We start from the raw sequence: 21312 nt of genomic DNA, 5'->3' as shown, positions 1-21312 counted from the left end.
CGTGCAGCCTGGCTTCTTAAAGTCAATACTTCTAAAATATTTTTTTTTAAAGATTTTATTTATTTATTTGAGAGAGAGAATGAGATAGAGAGAGAGAGCATGAGGGGGGGAGGGTCCGAGGGAGAAGCAGACTCCTTGCTGAGCAGGGAGCCCGATGCGGGACTCGATCCCGGGACTCCAGGATCATGACCTGAGCCGAAGGCAGTCGCTCAACCAACTGAGCCACCCAGGCGCCCAATACTTCTAAAATATTAAGCCAGATGAATCAGGGGAATAAAAGAAACATATTTTTATTCCACGTTAGAGATCTTTGGGGCATCTTTTTCATGCCCTTCTTTTAGGCGCCAAGTATTTTATTAGCTAGTAACCCTTGGTTCAGCTTTTACATTTCAATGTGTTTGAGGCATGATTAGCATTTGTTAGAAACAGGGCTTCTAGATCTTTCTACCCCAAAGGCCTTTCATCTGAAGCCAGAGCTGTTCCCCCACAATGGATTTTAAACACCATCCAGATATTTCATAGGAAGGTTCCAGCCCAGCTATTTCCCTCCGAAAGTAAGGGAGAGAATGGGTGGTGGGTTAGTGCTGTGGGCTACAGCCAGACAGGGACTGGATTTTACTGACAGTGTTGGGGAAGGGAGATAAGAGGGAGACAGGGTCCCCAGATCAAGGAGGGACTATAGCTCTGTGAAGCCTACTTTGGGGCCTCTGTGTTATAAAGAGCAAGAACATGGGTTTTAGAATCAGACTGGCCAGCTTTAAATCCTGGCTCTACTATTTACTAGCTATGTGACTGTGGACAGGATGCTGACCCTTTTGCACTATAGTTTCTGCGTTGGTAAAATGAGGGTGATGGTGATATCACCTGCTGGGGTCATTCAGAGTGCAGCACGGGACAGTGGCGGTGCAGCGCCTAGCTTCAGGCGTGTAACTGGCATTCAGTAAGCGGCTGCTGTGGACCTCGCTGTTGGCTCTCACCCCCTCCTCTGAGCAGGCTTCCTTCCCCAACTACCATCATCTGCCTCTCTCCTCTGTTCAAAGTTCAGCCATCCATACACAGCAACACCATCTACCTCTCAGCTCCTCCCAAGGGGCCCATCTTAATGTCAGCACACCTCCCGGGGCATCCATAGTAACTGGACATTCCCTTTCTCTTTCCAGTTTTCTGGGCTTGATGCCTCTGACAATGTTGACCCTTTGGAAGTTGCTGTGGGCCACCCAAAGCCAGCTGCGGCTCAGTATCACGGGCTGTGTTTTCCCCAGGCTAGGAGTCCAGGGCTAATTTGCATTATTAACTTGAAACTATCTGAGTCAGTCTGGGGCCCTGAACAGTGCCCCCAACCTCACACCTGTCACCCCTGGCCAGGCACTCTGCTCCCAGGGGGCGAAAGAGACCCTAGCAGTGACGTTTTTAGTTGTGGGGAGCTGAGGCTCTGCTCTAAGTTGGGGCAGTAACATTCCAACAATGGACAGTAGTACCTACTTGCAGCAATATGTGAGTTTCTAAAAGCTCTGTACAAATTGCGCTTTCATGAATCATGTTCAGGGTGGGAGTATCAGTCGAGGGGAACAATAACTATTTCAAGAATCCAAGATTGCAAAGTGTAAAGAAACTGAAGATTCCGGCGTCCCGAGTTCCACCTCCTCATCTGATGATTCAAAATGAGGCTGGGAGGTGGGAAGTACCAGCCGGGGGCATCATTAATAACAATCCTGGACACTGGAAAGTTACAAGTACAAAATCACTTCCTGCTGTATCTGGTTCACTTAGATGTTCATATAGTGGATTTATGTAAAGCGAGGGTCACCTATGGGGCTTCCTCAAACCCAAGTCGGGTTCCCTCCACCTCCCTGCCCCTTCACCATCGCCCCAGGCTTCTTGATGTCTGACTCCCTCCATGCAGCCCCACCGATCTGAAATAAGAGGGATGAACCAGACCCATGAGGTCATCCCCCTCCCGCCTGGCCCTTTCCTTCCCCTGCGTCTGTATCTTATCTCCACCTCAGACTTTCTTGTGCAGGGAGGATCCCGCAGGCCTTGCCCCCTCTCTGTTCCATAGATCAGCGTGTCTCCCGCGGCTGCCGAATTGGAGCTTAACGGAGGGCCCACCCCCTTATCATCCAAACACCTGGAGGCACCTGCTGCTGCCAGAGCCAGTTTGAAGTTTAATTTACTGCAGAGCTAGAAGCAGGGGCCTCCCTGTCAACCCCTCGCCTCTGCCGTGGTTTGTCTCTGTGAGCCCAAGCATGCTATCAGCTGCCCACACTGTTTCCCCTGGAAAGCCCAAGGCGTGCAGGTTATCGGCCCCACATGGCCCCTGTGTGCTTGGACAGGGGCCTGGCACGTGGTGTTCCTGCTGCGAGCTTGCTCCTCCTGCTCGAGCTCCCCGAGCTTCTCACAGCTTCCATGGGAGTGACCTCTGGTGATTGGGAGCCCCCTCTAGTAAGGGAGGGTGAGCATCCCTCCATCAGTTCAATAGAACAAATCCAAGGCAGCACAAGGGGAAAAAGTGAGAAGCCACCAGAGAAACTCACATGTATAGTGATGAGTCATTCAACAAACATTCCTTGCTCCCCACTCTCTGAACTCCCCATGTCACGTGTGCAGAATATGGACTCAGAAATACATTGAAGTGCGGTGCTTAGAAATCACCTGGTCCGACCTCCTCATGGTTGGGGATCAGGTAGGGAAACTGAGGTTCACAGTCTTTTCCGGGAGGCGGTTAAAACCCAAACATCCGAAGAGTGACGTAAAGTTCAGTAGTTCTGCCGTGTGGCTCAGACACGGGTAGAGGGCGGTCGGAAATAGGTCTTAGGTGTAGCCAGGGGTCAGGTAAGGCCTTTGGGCAGGACCGTGGAATGTTTGGTGGGCAGAGAGAAGGGAAGCGGGCACCCATGCAGACCATATAGTAACATGAGCAAGGGCTCAGGGCAGGAAGCAACTGTGCCTTGGGCCGCAGTGACAGATGGGCGTGCCTGGAGCAGAGAGTTTCTGTGGGGCAGTGGTGAGGGCCCGGCTTAGAGAGCAGTGTAGGATAGGGGTCAGGTTTTAGAGTTGGACACACCAGGATCCCAGTCCTGGCTCTACCAGCACCTCGGGCTTATGTTCTGTGCCTCAGATTCCTCATCTGTAAAATGAGAAGAATAACAGTTCTTACTTCAAGAGGTTATTTTTTTTAAAGATTTTATTTATTTGAGAGAGTGACAGAGGGAGCATGAGCAGAAGCAGAAGCAGGCTCCTCGATGAGCATGGAGCCCCGGGGCTCAGGCTCGATCCCAGGACCCCAGGACCCTGGGATCAGGACCTGAGCCGAAGGCAGATGCTTAACCAACCGAGCCACCCAGGCGCCCCTTCAAGAGGTTTCTTAAGGATTTTTTTTTTAAGATATTTATTTATTTATTTATGAGAGAGAGAGAGAGAGAGAGAGCACGAGCAATGGGGTGGGGCAGAGGGAGAAGCAGACTTCCCCCGGAGCAGGGAGCCCGATGTGGGACTCGATCCCAGGACCCTGGGATCATGACTTGAGCTGAAGGCAGATGTTTAACTGACTGAGCCCCCCAGGAACCCTGGTTTTTTGAGGATTAAATGAGATGATGCACTTGTAAGACGTGGAGCAGTGCCCGACATAGGGTGAACTCTTGATACATTTTACATCGTAGCAGTAGTAGAAGAGAAATTTATAGAGTAACTCCTCCTTGGTGCCTGGCACACGGGATGCCCCCAGTAGGTGCTGCTCTCGTGGTGGCTTGGGACCGGGCTGAGGCCATGGGTGAGGGGGAGCCGATGACAGTTCTGCGTTCTCTGACCAGGGAGAGCCCCATCATGGGGCGTGACGACGCAGAGCCTGGCACTCTCGCCCTCACGTGCCCCCTTCCTTGGCTCGGGGACCAGCAAGGCCCTCCCATTCGGCCCACTGTCCGCTCTCGGGTGGGGGTCGAGATGGAGCACGCTCCCGCAGGCTCTGACACAGGTGAGGAGATGGTTCGTCCAGGTGGATCAAGGCCGTTCTTTGCTTTGCGCTGGGACAGTCCGGGCTTCCCTTTGTGCTGAGTGTGCAGCACCACCAGACCCACAGAGAGAGACCTTGCCCTCCCGCCCCACTCGGCTTCAGCATGTTTTGATGGGAAGGACTCTGGGTTCTCCCAGCCCCCTCTGGTCCACCTCACTGTCAGCTCCTGATGGCCAGGCCCGTTCCATGCATGGGCTCGGGGAGCTGCTGAGTAGCTCCCCAGAAGTGCCATGCTGTAAGTGAAGAGGACCCTGCCCACCACCCAGGAGGCCACCCCTGCCCTAGAGGGCCTAGTGGTGCCCATGGTTAACCCCTCTGTACCATCTGCATCACCGCCAGACCCTTCCTCTCCCTGCGAAGACTCAGAGAAGGACTCGGGATCCAGGCTGGAGTTGGTATCTTGAGGGGAAGAAATCCTCCCCCCTTACAACACCACATCAGGGTCTTTTATTCCAGCAGCTTCCCTGCCCCTTGTCTTCCAGTGCCTCTGCTGGCTGGGAAACTTTGTTGCCATGGCAATGTCACTCATGTCTCCCCATTCCCTCTCTTTCCTGCTCCCTGGGAGGCAGAGGTAAAGTGTACCTCCCTCCCCTCCCGTCCCTCCCACAAACTGCTCAGGGCCCTCACGCAGATGGCCTGGGCCTCTCGAGTCTGCGTCCCTGAGGTTTCAGAGCTGAGGCTCTTCATAAACAGTTTCTATTTGTCTTGAGCAGGGCATCCCTCCTGGGGAAAGAGAGAGCAATTCCCAGCCCCCAGGAAATCCCCAGGCCATAGGGAATGGATCATTTTGCATCATTTCAATTCAGTTGAGCAAACATCTGTTGAGCAATTCCTTTTAGCCAGAGCTGATTCGATGTGACCCGAGCCCTCAAGGAATTCCTGGTCCAATGTGGGAGATGGGAGATGGACACTCAGAACGGAAGGCACAGGTCCACAAACCCGTAAGGCTAGATGTTTTTAGAATCCAGAACTTCCCAGATATTGGAAAAGTCATGTGGTACATATACCATACCTTAAGTAACATCTCCAGGTGGGGCCTGGGCCAGAACCCCATGTTCAAATACATGCGTATCTATATTCAAATATTCACCTACTATAAATAGCCTCACATCTGTCCGTTTAGATCAGATTTGCTACCAAATGAGCTTGATGAAAACCATCCAGCTTCAGAGGCTTTTGGATTTTTGGAATTGGGAATAAGGGATTTTAGCCTTCTATTAAGAATTTATTTTTAGGAGAAGCTTCTCTCTATTGAGGCCCAACATAATGAACCAGCTTGGGGCAGAAGCTGGCCAAGAATTCAGAGAACAGGGAAGCTGATCGGCCGCAGCAGCTCCAGTGCAGAGCTGACTGAGAGCCCCAGTGTGATGTGCATATAAGGAGGAGGTGTCTTCTTGCCTAGGGGCAAGATCTGAACTGGGCACTGGAGGATCAGTAGGAGTTTGTCAAGCAGAAGGGCAACAGAGGGCCTAGACCATGGCCACCTGGGGGTGCTAATGGACTCTTACCCAGAAAAGTGTTTTTATTCTTTTTTAAGATTTATTTATTTATTTGAGAGAGAAAAAGCACGTGCTCAGGAGCAGCGAGAGGGCAGTGGGAGAGGAAGAGAACCTCAGGCAGACTCCCTGAGATCATGGCCTGAGCCAAAACCAAGAGTTGGCCACTCACGCGACTGAGCCACCCAGGTGCTCCACAGAAAAGTGTTTTTATTTATTTATTTATTTTTATTTTTTTATTTTTTTAAAGATTTTATTTATTTATTCATGAGAGACAGAGGGGGAGAGAGAGAGAGAGAGAGCAGGGGAGGGAGAAGCAGGCTCCCAAGGAGTAGGGAGCCGGATGCGGGACTCGATCCCAGGACCCTGGGATCATGACCTGAGCCGAAGGCAGACGCTTAACCATCTGAGCCACCCAGGCGCCCGAAAAGTGTTTTTAAATGAATAAAATAAAATAGATAGGATGACCAAGGAAACCAGTTATATGGAAACACAGTTAAAATATTTTTATAGTGACATATTAAAAATGCGCTTCATTATTAATGTACTAAATAGCCAAGCCTAGCAACAGGTCCAACTGCCAGCCTAATTTTGAAATAATAATATAAATGATCTCTTAGGATTATCTGTAGCACTTCAGGGTGACAGGAAAACATTTGTGATGTTTGTTGGTGACAAAGTCAGAGGTACTGTTAAGATACTGTCGTTTATTGCCTATGTTCAAAATTGAAGGAAATGCCAGAGTTCAGTTAGGAGAAAAAATAGTGATGTCATTTCCCCCCGACAAAGTGTTCACAGACCACTGACTTCCACCCCCAGATCTGAGGCAGCAGGTTAAGAATCCCTGGTCTGGTCAGGGAGAACTACTTGGGAACAGGCTTGAGTAGGAAAATAGGAAGCATGCCCCAGGTGAGCAGGCATGAAGTAGCCGAGAGCACAATGGGAGAAAGGTGTGGAAAGGTAGTATCTTTTTTTTTTTTTAAAGATTTTATTTATTTATTTGAGAGAGAGAATGAGAGAAAGAGAGAGAGCACATGAGAGGGGGGAGGGCAGAGGGAGAAGCAGACTCCCCGCTGAGCAGGGAGCCCGATGCGGGACTCGATCCCGGGACTCCAGGATCATGACCTGAGCCGAAGGCAGTCGCTTAACCAACTGAGCCACCCAGGCGCCCTGAAAGGTAGTATCTTAAGGAGATCACATACAATTGGATTTTACTTGCTCCTCAGAAGAAACTTTTCTTATGACTGTCTGTATTTTATAATGACATGTTATGAAAGGAATACATGCTCATAATAGAAAGTAAAGGGGGAAGAGGGTCATACAGTGTCAGCAGTCCCCATGAACGTCCAGTTAAGCCCCGTGAGCCATGGGAGGCTGCGTGGTACAGTGGTGAGCATGCTGACCCAGGGCCCAGGGATTGAGGGTGTGAATCCTGACTCTGACCTTCAGCCTTTTTGTTTTCTCGTCCGTAAAAGGAAATAATAGTTGCTGTCTCATCGGGTCGTTCTGAGAATTAAATAAGTCCGTTCACACAGAGTGCTAGAATGGGCCATAATTAGGACTCAAGTAAACACAGGCTTTTATAACATCTTCCAGTCATTCCTGAGCTCATAACTGGGTTTTGTATTTGCTTAGTCATAGCCTTCATATACCTCTATGTATAATTTTATATCCTTCTTCTTTCTCTTCATATTATTTCATAAATATTTTTAATACTGTTATAAACTGTTCATAAGCATTTTAAATGCCTAAACAATATTTCATGTGGGTATATGACCCACACTTTTAGGTAAGTATTCCCTTGTAATTGGACCCTTAGCTTATTTCCAATTTCCCACGGAAAATGTTGAGCAGGCTTCCATGTGGTTCACCAACTATTTATTGAGCACATAACTCTGAGCCGGGCCCTGTGCCAGGTATGAGAGTGCAGAGGTAAATAAGACACGCTTTCTGCCCTGCAGCGGCACACACACACCTATGTTTTAGGATTGTAATTTGTCTCACGGTCTGGAGAATGGATTGGAAATGAAGAGTTCTGGAGACAGAGAAACCCCTTAAGAGGCAGGTGGAAAAAGGGGCTGATTTTGAACAGTCACAATGGGAGTAGAAAGGAGGGGACGGTGGGCAAGCCGGTCAGGGGGGTCAGAACCCGGCCACTGATGGGTTATAGCGAGTGGATTCAGAGAGGGAAGCCAAGGAAAAGTCACAGGTGTCTTCTGCTGGGAGCTTGCGGAGCTGAGTGGGGTGAAGTGGAGTGGTTCAGGGCTTTGGTGCCCAGTGGATCTCTGAGTTCAAGCCCAGCTCTGGCATGTATTATCTGTGGTCTTGAATAAGTTCTGTCAATGTTCTAAGCCTCGGTCTCCCCATCTGTAAAGAGGGACAAATACTGAATCTTCTTCCTGGAAGCATGACGGTCAAATCAGATTATGAGAAGTATCTAGCACATGTGATGCAGTGGGCATAATAAGGCCGTGTAGCACGCCACTGCCATTCTAAGCACTCGGGTGTATTAATTCACTCTGATTCTCCTACCACCCCTACTGTTAGAATCCCTGTTCTAATGATGAGGGAGCACCCAGAGAGGTTTGGTAGGAGAATTAGAGTGAATTCTCAGGGCCTCACAGCTAGAAATGACAGAGCCAGGACTCAAACCCAGGCCGTCTTGCATCAGAGTCCAAGCTCTAAGTGAGTGCTTTCTGCCTCTCCGCCATGGACATGATGAGTCCCTGTGGCAATGTCTGGCAGGTGTTTGGAACGAGATTTTGTAACCCAGGATGTAGGTAAGAGCGCAGGATCACCTGGGCAGGGACGAGAGTGGAGGTCAAGGCAAGGGTGACATTGCCCAGGGAAAGGGAGGCAAGGATCAAACTGGATTTAGCAGGTGGAGAGCGAAGAGGAGTTGGCAATGGAAGTGAGGAAGACTGACCAGAGAAGCAGGCAAGAATCAGGGCTGGGTGGTGTTAGGAAATTCGGAAGAACAATGCCTTCAGTGACATCAAATTCTATGAAGAGTAGGAGGAGAACCGTTAAGTCACCGGTGACCTTGGGAAGCAGATTCAGTAGAAAGAGCTGGGGTGGGGACCTGGACTGAAGTGGTGGGAAGGGATGTGTGAGGTGGCCGCGGGAGGTGGGCGGCCTTGAGAGAGCAGAAGGAGCACCCGACAGGATGGAGCCAGCACGCTCGGCTTCCGATACCGGCTCTGACCTGTGTGAGGTGAGTGACCCTGGCGGAGTCACTGGACATCCCTTGGATGCTGTTTCCTTATTGGTAAAATCAGGAACTGAGATTCACCCTTGAAGCTGTTGTCGTCTGACGGCCGATGACTTAGGACACCTCACAGGCAGTAAGAGCGAAGCTTGCTGAGATCGCATGAGCTAACAACACGGAAACTGCTTGAACCAGGCAGAGCCCTCTTCGGAGATGGAGCCTGCTCGCTGTTACTTTGTCACTGAGAATGGTTCTGACACAGTAGAGACGAGTTCCCCTCTGGTAGCCAGCCTCTCTTGGGCAGCTGAGATCCGTGGTATAGATCTGTGGTTTGCGTGGTCAACACTAGGATTTGGATCTGACGTTCTCCCCACTGCCTGTACCCCATGAGGGCGATCACGTGGCCGTGTGGGCCAATGGTTAGGACCCTACCCTAGGAGAAAGAACATCTAGATAGCAGGGGTGGTTTGTAGCCGACTCAGCGAGGAACCTTGCACTGATCCCTCAACCTCAATTTACTGACCTGAGAAATGGCTTGTCCTGACTCTTGACGTGAGTAGGAAGAAGACGTGTCCAGAGGCAAGCTTTGAGTTTTGCGGGGAAGAATGCCTTACAGCGTGTCAGGGAAACTCAGTGCATATTCCAGGGGGCAGCTCTTGGGTTCTGATATCACAGTGTGTGTCCTGAGAATTATCTCAAGTTCTGTCTGTCTGTCTGTCATTCTCCCGTCCTTCCTTTCTTGGTCGCTCGTGTTTTAAAATCTGAGATTCTCTCCTCTTCCTCTGCCCGCATAGCCCACGCATCCATCCATTCATTCATTCATCCAATGAATATGAACTGGGCAACTAGAAAAATGTGCGCTGGCTACTGAGGAGGTGAGAAGTGGGGCTTTAGAGAGAAGGATGGCTTAGCTCCTGCCCTGATGGGGTTTGACATCTAGTGGGAGCAGAAAGACGTCTAAGCAACAAGCCGAAATAGGCACATTTACAAGGGTCTTAGTACAGAGAGACAGACCAGGGGCTTCAGGAGCCCTGGGGAAGATTAATTCCACATAAAGGAGCTGGGGAAGGTGTAAGGAGGAGACATTTGAGGTGCTCTTTGACAGGAGAGTGTCCAGAGTAGAGGAAGGAAGGGCTCCTTCTCCACAGGGAAGCCCAAGACACTCAGGGAAGCAGGGGCATTGTGCAGGGGTTGAGGTGAACAGGAGGGGCGGAGGGTGGCATTGAGACATGAGACCCCCTCCTTGCCTCTCACTCTCTTTTTTCTGCCTCTCGTTTTCTTTTTCTTCTTAGGTCTCTCCTCCTCCTTTTGGCTTTAGCTGAGTCTGATTTCTCCTCTCTTGTCTGTATCGCTCTCGCCGTGCTTCTTCCCTCTGCTTGTCTGCCTTTCTCCTTCCCCTTCCTCTTCATATTTGATAGGCTAACAGATTGCACGACGGGTGACTGTTCTGGGAGCAGGGCCTTCAGCCCCCGTGGCAGCCGTGCCTAGCCGTACCCCCCAACACCCACGCTGCAGGCCTGGCGGCATGGAGTCTGCAGGTTTCCGCCGTTAGCCTCTGTCCTTCAGTGACAGCCAAGACAATTTATACACCCTGTTGGCTGTGGCCATATGTTGTCATAACCTGGGTCATTTCCTCATTTAATACCATCCATAAACTCCAATAAAACTGTCCTGGAGTCCCATAGTCCAGAAAAGGAGAGGCACTGGGTTTGGAAGCATGTGAAGGGGAAGGGGGTGGGGAGGGGGGGTGGAAGGTGAGGGTCTAGCAGGTGAAGGTTGGGCTTGAGCCTGAAACCCAGGCAGGGCACCCAGCCCCCATCCCACCTGATGAGTGCCTTGTTTCCTTTCCTGCCGCCCACGCGTGGTCCCGTTGCTGGCTGCAGTGTGTCAGATCCTCCCCAAGGGGGTGGTTGCTGTCCTGGGACCCTCCTCCAGCCCGGCCTCCAGCTCCATCATCAGCAACATCTGTGGGGAGAAGGAGGTGAGTGCTCTACCAGGTTGGGGGACCATCTGCGGGCTGGCAACCCGTGCCCCGGGCCCAAAAATGTCATGGATTCTCAAGGTCTGGAAGAGCCTATTTGGGCCTGGTCGGTGTTACCAATAACAACAACATCACAACATTGAAAAGAAGTGGTCCTTTGTTGGGCATTTATTTTTCCCAGGTGGCTTGGGTGGAGGAGACACAGAGGAGAGGTTTCACAACAGGATTTTCGAACTGAGCTCCTCTGGGTCTTTGAGTCCCCAGGGGGCCCCTTGGTAGAGGTGGGTAGAGGGAGAGGCTGTGGTAGGTGGTGGTCCGGGGGGCACCAAGAGGGTGGGAGTCTGAGCTCCCCAGGAGATGCTTCATGACTATCTGTTTAGATACCGGGATTCTGGTGAAGAATGCCTTTGGGAGGAGGCACTGCTACATTTTATTGCTAAAATAAAGTTTGAAACCTCTGTCTTATAAATTCTCTAGGAAAAAAGTTCTCTTTCGTTTTCTGCCCCATTCACCAATTCCAGTGTTTACTTCTTCAGTCAGTGAATTCTTCCTCAGGTGTCACCTGGACCTGGAGCCTCTCTAGTTTCAGTGTTGAGTTCATTTCCTTTGGCTCCAGCTCCATGGGGGATAAAGACAGTCAGGCATGAGTTTCTGAATAATAGCCTGCTCCCTGTTCCATCAGCTCCCTCCTTCCTCTTTCCCTGGAGAAAACAAACTCAAAAGTTTGTTAGCTCATTGCTGGAATCCTTCCTAGCTTCTCCTAGAATCTGTCTGCCCCTTCACAAAAATCCCCAGGAAACGGTGGCAAAGTATCCCCTCAGCCTCTCTCTGGCCTCAAGGGCCTTCTAGCCAGGTCCTTGAGAACAGATGGAGCTTGGTGGTAGGGGGATGCGAGTCAGGAGCCAGGGAAGGGGCAGGCCAGAGGGACAGAGGAAGGAAGGATCAATCTTGCACCTCCTGGGGCCTGGAGGCTCAGCCTTCCGGAAACGTTAGCTTTGGGAGGATCTGATTCTAGACATAGGAGAAAACCCACTGTAGGACAGACACCTCCTCAGCAAGCTGTCTCTTCCCCACACCTTCTGGAACCTACCCCCTTGATACCACCACTTCCTTTTATGATCAGGAGGCTTGGCGAGTCCCTGACGCTTGGGGCAAAATAGTTATCTTCCCGATTTCATGAACCCACTCAGCATCATGACCTGCACTTTAAAATGTTGGGCAGCCCTACCCCAGTCCTGCGGTTGGTTTTGCTGCCCCAGGGCTTGGGCCACTGCCCTGTAGGCTAAGCCCCCTGAGCCTTTTTGCCCCGGGCCAGGTCTCTGTTGAGAGCTCCCCATCCCTACCCCCTCGGATGTCCTGAAAGATGACTCTTGACCCATCCCAGGCCAAAAAAGGAGCTTCTGCCCCTACTGTATCCCCTCCATCCACCCATATCTCAGAGGCCCTGGCCCCACAAAGTTAGAGCTGATGTTTAATTTAAATCTTTCTTGTCATGCTCCAAGTAGCAGCTGAGATCTGCGGCAGGCTGTTATTCCAGCACCAGTCACTGGGATCCTTCACCAAGTGAGGTTGCCAAGACTTCAGCTCCCCATTTCCTCTTTTCTCCTCCTTCCCTCCCATCACACTGCCTCACTGTTCCTTATGGTCACCCTCCCAACCCCCACTCCAGAATGGCCTCCTTGTGGGCTTCGGTGACCCATTTCCCTTAACCCTGTTTGGCATTTCAGGCCAGAGGCAGAGACCCTGATTTACAACCATCTCCCCCACCCTGCCACTTCGGCCCCTGTGCCAGTGACCAGCCAGGCAGGTCGTGCTGCTCCGGGAATGGCCAGCCGGTGACCCCTCCTTTGTCTGGTCATGTCCCTTCCAGAGCAACCTCTCCTCTCCGTTCAGATTATACATTTCTTTTCATATTTTATGAGGCTGAACTCACACTGATTCCCCTCCACTCCAGGGAAAGGAAATGGAGTTCTCACCAAGGAGTTCATTCCTTTAAATACCGCTAACAGCTCTTTGGCCTGTGGCTGGCTGCGTTCTGTCTCACCTCTCCTTCCCCACACACCTTCACAGTGACTTGCTGGGATGCATTTGCAATTGCAAATCAATTACTGATTGATCTTTGTCCTAGAGAGAATCAGCAGGATCCGCCTGGGCCATCCCTGCCTGGGCCATCCCTGCCTGGGCCCATCAGAGCAGCTTGCTGATTCTCCAGCAGCCTTCAAGATGGCAGGCTGTGCAGGAAACTTCCCACCAACTCTGCTTCCTGGAGGGGTCCCTCATCCCTCGCCCCCCTGCAAGGACAGCCTCAAGAGGTTTCTCAGGAGCCCCTAGATTTGGGGAGAAAGGGGGAAGGAAAAGTGAGAAGACATTGCTGGAACACTTGTAACATGTTAGGTCCTGAGCTATAATGTCCTTCGTATGCACACTCTCATTTTATCCTCCCAAAAATCCGCAAAGCACCCGTTAGCATATCCGTCCTAAGGAAGCATAGACAGGTTCAGCAGTTGGCCCCAAATCATACAGCAGAACCTGGATGCAAACCCGAGTCTATGACCCATAAAACCTGTTTGTCCTTCATTTTCCTGAGTATCTTTCCTGATCCATCTCTAGGGTCTGTGGCTTGAAGGGTATTTCTACGGGTACATTCTGTTGGGGTAAGTTAGCTGGAACCCTGTAGGCCGGATGGCCACACACGGAGGGCCTGGGTCAGAGATGCTCAAATGTATAAGCCAGCCAGCCTGGCCACCCTGCCCCCCTGCCCCTGCCTGGCCTTGGCCTCCATCTTACCCCTTTGTGACCTGTTTTTCCTTTCAAGATGTACATACATTTGTTATTCTTTGTAGGCAGATTGTATGGAGTGCAAAATACAAGCTGGGAAGAAAGACCCTTTATGACACTCCTTGGATCAACCTCACTCTTCTGAGTCTTCTCTCATAACTCACTAGGCTCTCTCCAGGTCTGCATTTTTCAGTCTCTCTGTGGCTCAAGGGCTAATCCTAGTTGGATTCAGGAATTCTCTCCCTAGTTTCTGCTAAATCTTTCCCTTCCCTTCCCTCAGTCTCAAAGTAGCTCCTGTCTCTGGCTGACCTCTCCCGGAATCTTAACAGGACAAGGTAGCAGAATCCTACAGACACCATCTCAACATCCTCCCAGACTCTGGGCCAGCCCCAGCCGAGACAATTTCTGCAGTCATTTCTAAATAACCCACTCTAGGAGCCAGTGAACTCACCACCGGGAAGTTCTTCCTGCTCTCTACCCTCAGTCTTACTTGCTTTAACATCATTCAAAACCCACGTTCGTTGTGACTTGGCCTTCCCGTAGCACGCTGGTTCTAAGGGAGGACATGAGTTGAGGTTTCCTGATCCGTCTCCAGTAGAAACACCCAAGTAGCTCTCCTGGCTCTGGGTACCAGGGATGAGGGTGACAAAATAAAATCAAGGTGGATGGCAGCTTATTACGCTTTAACTTTCCTATTACCTACCCAGGAGCTTAAGCCACCAATACAACAGCATCTGGGCCTGTTAATATCTCTTCCCGGGAGAAGAAAGGCAGGAGGCAGGGACATTGCCTCCTGGAAATGTCAGTAATAGATACAGAGGGAAGCTGACACTGTCCTAACGAAGCCAGATCACGTTTTTATTTACCTAGCTCCACTTGGAGGCTCTCTGGACAGCTTCTCAGCCTGCGGCGCTCCCCTCTCCGTGTGCATGTCTGCGGAGGAACCCATCCCAGGCTGTCACATAGGAAGTTTGCTGGGAGCTGGTTTGTACACACTTGTCGACCAGGCTGGGCTAATGGGGCTCCTTTCTTAGTCCCCAGGGCAGTGTTTTCCTCTTTTTGCTGCCTCTGCTCTGATTTATTAACTACCAATAAAATACCATAAGGATTATGGCTTCGAGAGCCTTTTGTCTGGCTGCCTAGCAGTGGGCAGTCGCTCTGAGAATAAAGACCTATGATTTTGCCCCCTTGGGGCCACAGACCGCAGCACCAAGGTCCACAGCACATTTATCCAGGTCTTCGGCCAGAGGGGTTCTCATCCTGGGTGCTCCTATTTTAAGCATCGTCCAGGACGTCATCTTGCCTTCCTCCTGGGGCGTGGGTGTCCTAAGCCCCGCAAGCTCCATCTCCACGGGAGTGTGGCAAAGGTCTTACCTAGAAGAACCCGCCATCCACAGCCTCGCCTCCCTCGTGCCTGCTCTCCTTTGCTTTCATTCTGGATCCTCCCCGCTGCCTGTTTTTGCTCCTCCCCCCAGGTCCCTCATTTCAAGGTGGCCCCCGAGGAGTTTATCAAGTTCCAGTTCCAGCGATTCACAACCCTGAACCTCCACCCCAGCAACACGGACATCAGCGTGGCTGTCGCTGGGATCCTGAACTTCTTCAACTGTACCACCGCCTGCCTCATCTGTGCCAAAGCAGAATGTAAGCTCTCCCCCGCCTCTCCCCCGCCACTCCCCCGCACGTGTCCCCACGTGTTTGTGGATTTCACCCTGTCGGCTTTGGCCTTGGCCGTGGATCCGCCAGGAAGGGGAGGGCTCCCTCAGATGGCAGGGGTGATGATCAGCCACTTTGGGCATTCCCATGCGTCCTTGGCTGTTTGCCTGTGTGTGTGTGTGTGTGCTTGCGTGTGCGCGTGCGCGTGCGCGTGTATGTGTGTGAGAGAGAGAGAGAGAGCGCATGCGCAAGCAGTCCAGAAACACCCTTTGCCAGGCATGGGTGGAACAGAGAGATCTGGCTTACAGGGAGACTGGCCAACCTCCCAGCCTTTTTGCATCTGCAAACTCAATTCCCACATTTTCAGCCTCATTGTGAAGGAGCTACAAAAAGAGAGAGAGAGAGAGGGAAAATATAAAATTGGATGCATTTTGTACTTGATGGGCGGAAGAGCTTCTTCCCCTGGAGAGCGGGTTTTGCTGATGGAACAAGGTCCAAGGGCAATGCCTGATAAAGCATTTTTTTTTTTTTTTTTGCAAATGCAGGTTTTAGAAATACAGCTTCTCTGACTCTCAGACAATTTGTAATGTAAATTTAGTGTTTATGAGATTTAGCTAATTTGAGCCAGCACTTTCTAGCAAATCTGTGCATCTGTGTGCTCCCAGTGACAGCTGTGTACCCACATGTGGTCAGGCAGGTGCTGGGCACTGCCTGCCTCTGGGACCCTGTGCCCGAGCCCCAGAGATCTGTATCCTGTGCAGCTTGCCTGCAGGTCTGGGTGGGCTGGCCGACGAACGTTCTCTCCGTCAGGGCTCCTGTTTATATGGGTTCTCAGAACTGCTCTCCCCGCTTAAGTCCTTTCTCTGCCCTGGAATCGCTCCAGCATCTGTAAACAGCAGCCCCCTCCCCGTCAAGGGTCAAAACCACCTTCTTTATGAGGCATTTGCACCCAACTGCCTCCCTGTGATGTGCAATTCAATTCCCTTATTTGCATAAACACAGATTTAAGATTTACTCGGTGCTACCCAAGAAAAAGAGTAACTGAGCGCCAACTATGTATACTTTTTATATAGCTTATTTAATTACCACAATGACCCAGTGGGTTCGGAGGTGTTGGAGTTCCCCACGTCAAAGTAGAATCAAACTCAAAATCAGTGCGGACACGGAACATTTCCATCATTAGAGAGAGTTCTACTGGACAGCACTGCTTTAGATGTTAAGTGTTTTGTGGCTGAAGTAAAAAATAGAAGGAGAAATGTTTGGATAAACACTTCACTCTGTTTCGCCCTCATGGAGATCCACAGCACACATTAGCATGGATACGCTGAGTTGTTGTCCTCTGGCCAAAACAACTGTTTACCTCCTCTCTTCCAAATAGGATGGACCATAAGTCCCAAAAGGTTGCTGATCGGAAAGGCCACAGGATGCTAGGATTTGATAGAATGTTGTTGGGGAACATGGCATTCTACCAGGTGGCCCTCCTCCCGTGGCACCCTCCAACCACGGTATGGTGGAACCAGACCAAGGATTCTCTCCCTGGAAATGTCGGCCACCTGCGCATTCAGGCAGGACTCAACTGGTGGGCCCCATGTGTACAGCGGGAATGTTAAGAGACAGAGGGCAGGCCGTAACTCTCTCCTGGCAAAGATTCTCCTGCTGCCTTCCTCATGCGGGGTCCAGTGTCTCACCAACCTGTTGGGAAGCTCCTTCTTGTGTCAAGCCACAGTTCCTCTTGCTCGCAGGGTGAGCCCTGCGCTCTCCACTTCGGCTCTTCCTGTTTGCTGAGCATCTACTGCGCACTAAGCTCTCTGCCTCCTAGGCCAGGGCTCTTTCCCTTAGAATCATGCCCTTCCTTGACATTCATATAATTCCTCGCAGATGGCAAAGCACTTTCGCGTACGTTTTCCCATTTTATCTCCCTTCTCCCTAGTCATTCTAGAGCCAAGAAAACAGAGTCTTGGGGCTGTTAAGGGACTTGCTTGAGGTCACACAGCTGGTACATGGCAAACCAAGACTCTAATTCAGGTCCTTTGACTTGGGATTTCTTCCTCCACGGCCCCTCCTACCCTCTGGTCCGCACAGACAACCCCAGAACAGCGGCTCGGGACAGGGTGCAGGATGGCTGAGCACAGACATGGTCCTGAAGAGGATGAGCCGGCCTGAGAAGCCGGAGGGGCCAGGCCACAGCCCAGGTGGGACTCATCAACCACACAGTTCTGCCTCTTCTTGAAGAACTCATCCACTGAGGCTGCCGAGTGACTCCGGCCCCAACTACCGGGGCCCAGGGAAGGAAGGTAGGGCAGAGCAGGAGAAGTTCAAGGGCAAGGAGGATTAAAATCTAATCAAAGGATGAAATCAGGGGCTGAAGGGAAATGCAGCTCAGAGGTGGGGAGGAGACACTCTTCCATCTTCCTTATTAATACAGGGCCAAGAGACGCTGCATGTTGAATTAGAAACAAGCGTCTAATTCTCTTTTCCAGCCATCAAAATTAGGCATAATGGAGACCGTTCCACAGGGAATCACATCACTTTTTTTCTTTCTTTCCCAAAAGTAGAGTTTTCATAAGCAGGTTTTGGACCAAGTAGAGTTGTATTGTGTTTTATGTTATTTTTCTTTAATGGGGGAAAAAATCAGGACATCTGCAAGTGCCTCATTCTAATGAGGCTGGGGCACGGAGGGAGATGTGGTGTGGGGTCCAGGCATGCTGTACTGGTCGTCACCATCAAGCGTCGGGGACTCGGCCATTTGGGGGGTTTCCAAGGAGAGTTGGGGTTCCCCACCGTGGCCCTTGAGGGCTCTTTGGTGAGATCACCCAGCCTTGCCACAAGGTTACCTTTGGAGACTCTCCCTTCGATTCCCTGTTGTCACAAGTACAACATGCTGGATATTTTCCTGGTATCTTTGTGCAGACTCAAATCCTACTTTTTTTTATGTTTGCCTTGGTGTTTCTTTCTAAGTATTTTGATGTCCTTTTTGTGGCTACGTCTCCTTCTGCTTTCTGTTTTTACCACCTCTGTGACCTTGGGAAAGTGACTTAGGTACTCTTCAGCTTCTTGTCTTCTTGTCTATAAAGTGGGAACGATAATGCCTCCCTTGCAGGATGGCCGAGGCGATTAAATAGGATGAGATACACAGAGAGTATGACACAGTGTCCGCACCTGGGCAACAAGAGGCACACGTGAGTTTTTCTTTCCTTGCTTCCTTGGGTCCCTTTCGAACAAAGGCCGGGTCAGGACCTGGAGCAGAGTGACCAGAGTTCAGCTCTGTCCTTATACCGTCCCTGTGCTTGCTAAACTCTGTCCAGGTTGTTGGAGAGGAACAGACTCTGATCCTGGGGAGGAAGCATAGCCGGAGGGTAGTGCAGAATGGTGCAGTAAAAAGAGAACCGTCTTTGGAGTCAAACCAAGCTGCTCCACCGCTCATGAGCTGTGTGATGTCAAGCAGATCACTGTACCTCCCTGAGTCTTAGTCCCCTCCTGCATAAAGTGGGAATAATACTGCTTTTCAGGGCATTTGGGTCGAAGGAATCCGGGCCCAGAACATAATAAACATTTATTTACTTTATCCTGTGATCCTGGTTGTGGCAGCAGGGGGCAGAGGATGGGAGAGTAGGGGTGATACTCAGAGTCCTTTGTGAAAATAGTGGGACACTAGCAGACCTTTCCCATACCGGCCCCAGGAGGCACACGTTGTGGGAGGCCTTCTGCTTCCAGTGTTACAAAATTAACCATTTATTGAACACTGACTATGTACCTGGCACACTGCTCAGGCTTTTGAAATTATCCCATTTGAACCTCATGATAACCATCTAAGATAGACTCTATAAACATTCCTATTATCTGCATGAGGAAAGGGGAGATCAGGTCTCTTTTCAACACTCATGGTTCTTGTTACCTCCTCTCCCTGCTTCTCCGAACGCTGTGGAAAAGACAAAAGGGAGGGACCATTTTTTCCTATTTTAGGGCTGGTTTGAGGCCTTGCCATGCCAACTCAAGTGAGGAATCAGAGGCCAGAAGTCAGAATCAGGAGATCTGGTTTGGGTCTTGGCCTGTCACGGGTTTCCTAGCTCTGTGATCTGTCACTACACCTCCCCAACCAGGAGCACCTGCCCTCCCAGAGCCCTGGGGGTGTTAAATCAATTGTATGTAAAGGAACTGAGGAAACATGGAAGACTGCTCAGGGCAGGGACATCTGCTGAGCCCCCACTAGCTGAGGCCCAAGCTGGAGACATGCCCCGAAGTTAGGAGGTAGTGGGAGCGCAGAAGCCAGCCTCTTCCCACGTCCACCCTGTCCATCAGAGAAGAGGACAGTCTGCAGGGCCAAGCAAGGCAGAGCACAGTCTCCTGCGAGCAGGAAGCCTCCCCTTCTCCCCCATCCCCTCTCTGTCTCCTCCTCTGGCTCCTGTGGTCTGGCCTCCCCAGCCTGTTCCCAGGGCCAAGCCCAGCTGTGGGATGAGACAGAACCAAGAAGCCGGTGCAGTGCATCATTCAAGCCCTTGAACTTCCCCACTGGCCACTCCTTGGACCCTCATTCCCATCTCCCCATCAGAATCTGCTCATGGAAAAGGTCTCAAAACCACACACCCTGAGGCATGTGGCCTGGCAGGGGGAAGGGAAATGAAGCCTTACCGGGTGTAGGGCAGTGTGGGCACCATGGTGAACCATGTCATCTCCCTAAATCCTGGCAATTGTCCCCCGAGGTCAGTATTACATCCCTGCCTCCCGCAAGATTTGAAAGTGCCATCCCTCTGACAGTCAGCAAGAGGGACTTCAGTCTTTCCTTAACTACCTCCAGTGACAGGGAGCTCTCTGCCCCTGCATCTGTAGGCCGCTTGAACAGAACTAAGTCTGTCTCCCCGTGACCTCCATCCACCCTTTGTTCTGGGGTGTAGTCCTTGAGGCTGCCCCAAGCAGGTCTGTCTCATGATGGTCCTTCCCACTCTTCCTCAAGCCAGGCACCCCCTTCCTTCAGCTGCTCCTCAAGTGACATGGTGTCCATTCCCCACCTGGTACTGCTGATCCCCTACTCTGTTGGGATGTAGGGTCTTGCTCTTACCCCACAGCCTCAGTGTCTAGTTCAGCTCCCCAGCAAGCGCCGTGCGCCCTGCCTCACACTGGACATGTGCAGGAGAGTTTGAAATGGGAATTCCCACCCAACACCGTGAAATACTTCATGTTTATGTATTTCCTATAATATATATATGCATGCATATATGCTACGAAGTATTTTTGCATGGTTTATAACCAAGGACTATATTTTGTGGATTGGATAATAAACCCGGTAAGAGAAGGAGACAGGTGAAGGACAGTTAGGATCTGAGTGGGGAGGGGAGGGGGTGAACAGAAAGCAGATTTGCGAAGCATCTTCTAGGAGACAGACGTTGTCCTGCTTCCTTGATCTCTTTGTACTAACCCGGTGCAGTAGCAGTTGTCCTTTCTTCACAGATAAGGTCACCGCGGGGCAGAGGGGTGGAGGGAGTCGCCCCCACCAGCCAATCCGGGCAGCGCTAGAGCTGGGACTCACCTGGGGACTCACCTTATACACTGTGCTGTTCGCTGCTCCAGGTGCGGTCCAGGCTGGGAAAGGAGTGACTGATAGGAGATCCTGGGTGGCATGCAGACTCCCCGCCTCCACCCTGCCCCGAGGACTTGTGCCCTTCTTCCCTCCCCAGCCACACCCTGCCTTTCAGCACACGCAAGAGTGTATGCTGGATACAATGGGGATGCTGTTTCCTTGTTTAAAGGGCAGCAGAGCACCGCACAGGTCAGTCAAATGGGGCACACCAGGCATTGATCGGAGCAGGGGCCCCAATTTATCTGACATCTGGGAGGTTCTTCCCTGAGAGCGCAGGGCACCTGCCAATTTTAAAGGGATGGACAGTCCCTGGGCCCAGGCTTCTCCATGCTGGGCCTAATCCTGCCATCCTGCAAGCTTCCCTGTCTCGTCCCGCTGAACTTCACTGCCCCTCTGAGGGATCCCAGAGGATTTGGCCTCTTTCCCAGCCGGGCTCTAGTGACTCTCCCTGCTACGTTCCAGGACCTGTGGCATTGTCCTCGGCCACCCCTCCCTCGCCCCTCCAGCTGCAGTGCTCCTTCCCCCATAGCACGCCTTGGCAGATCTTTTCTTGAGCCGAAGAGATGGCCAGCGCGCCAGGAACACCAGCTCCTGTGGCCTCCCCTGACCTTC

At 51.3% G+C, this 21312-nt stretch overlaps 1 protein-coding gene across 5 annotated transcripts in view; it reads left to right on the top strand.

Moving 5' to 3' along the window:
- Positions 1 to 21312, top strand: part of GRIK4 (glutamate ionotropic receptor kainate type subunit 4) — a 296119-nt gene that overhangs the window by 119222 nt on the left and 155585 nt on the right. For all 5 annotated transcript variants that reach the window (XM_088018055.1, XM_088018057.1, XM_088018056.1 and 2 more), the window contains 2 exons: positions 10597 to 10694; positions 14948 to 15113. In XM_088018055.1, coding sequence (XP_087874181.1) covers positions 10597 to 10694; positions 14948 to 15113 — 264 coding nt within the window. The remainder of the gene's footprint in view (positions 1 to 10596; positions 10695 to 14947; positions 15114 to 21312) is intronic.

This window comes from Eumetopias jubatus, unplaced genomic scaffold, assembly GCF_037043125.1.
Source record: "Eumetopias jubatus isolate StellerSeaLion01/CBP00866 unplaced genomic scaffold, mEumJub1_p1.0 scaffold_13, whole genome shotgun sequence".
Lineage (NCBI taxonomy): Eukaryota > Metazoa > Chordata > Mammalia > Carnivora > Otariidae > Eumetopias > Eumetopias jubatus.
This window is presented reverse-complemented; position numbering and strand designations above follow the sequence as displayed.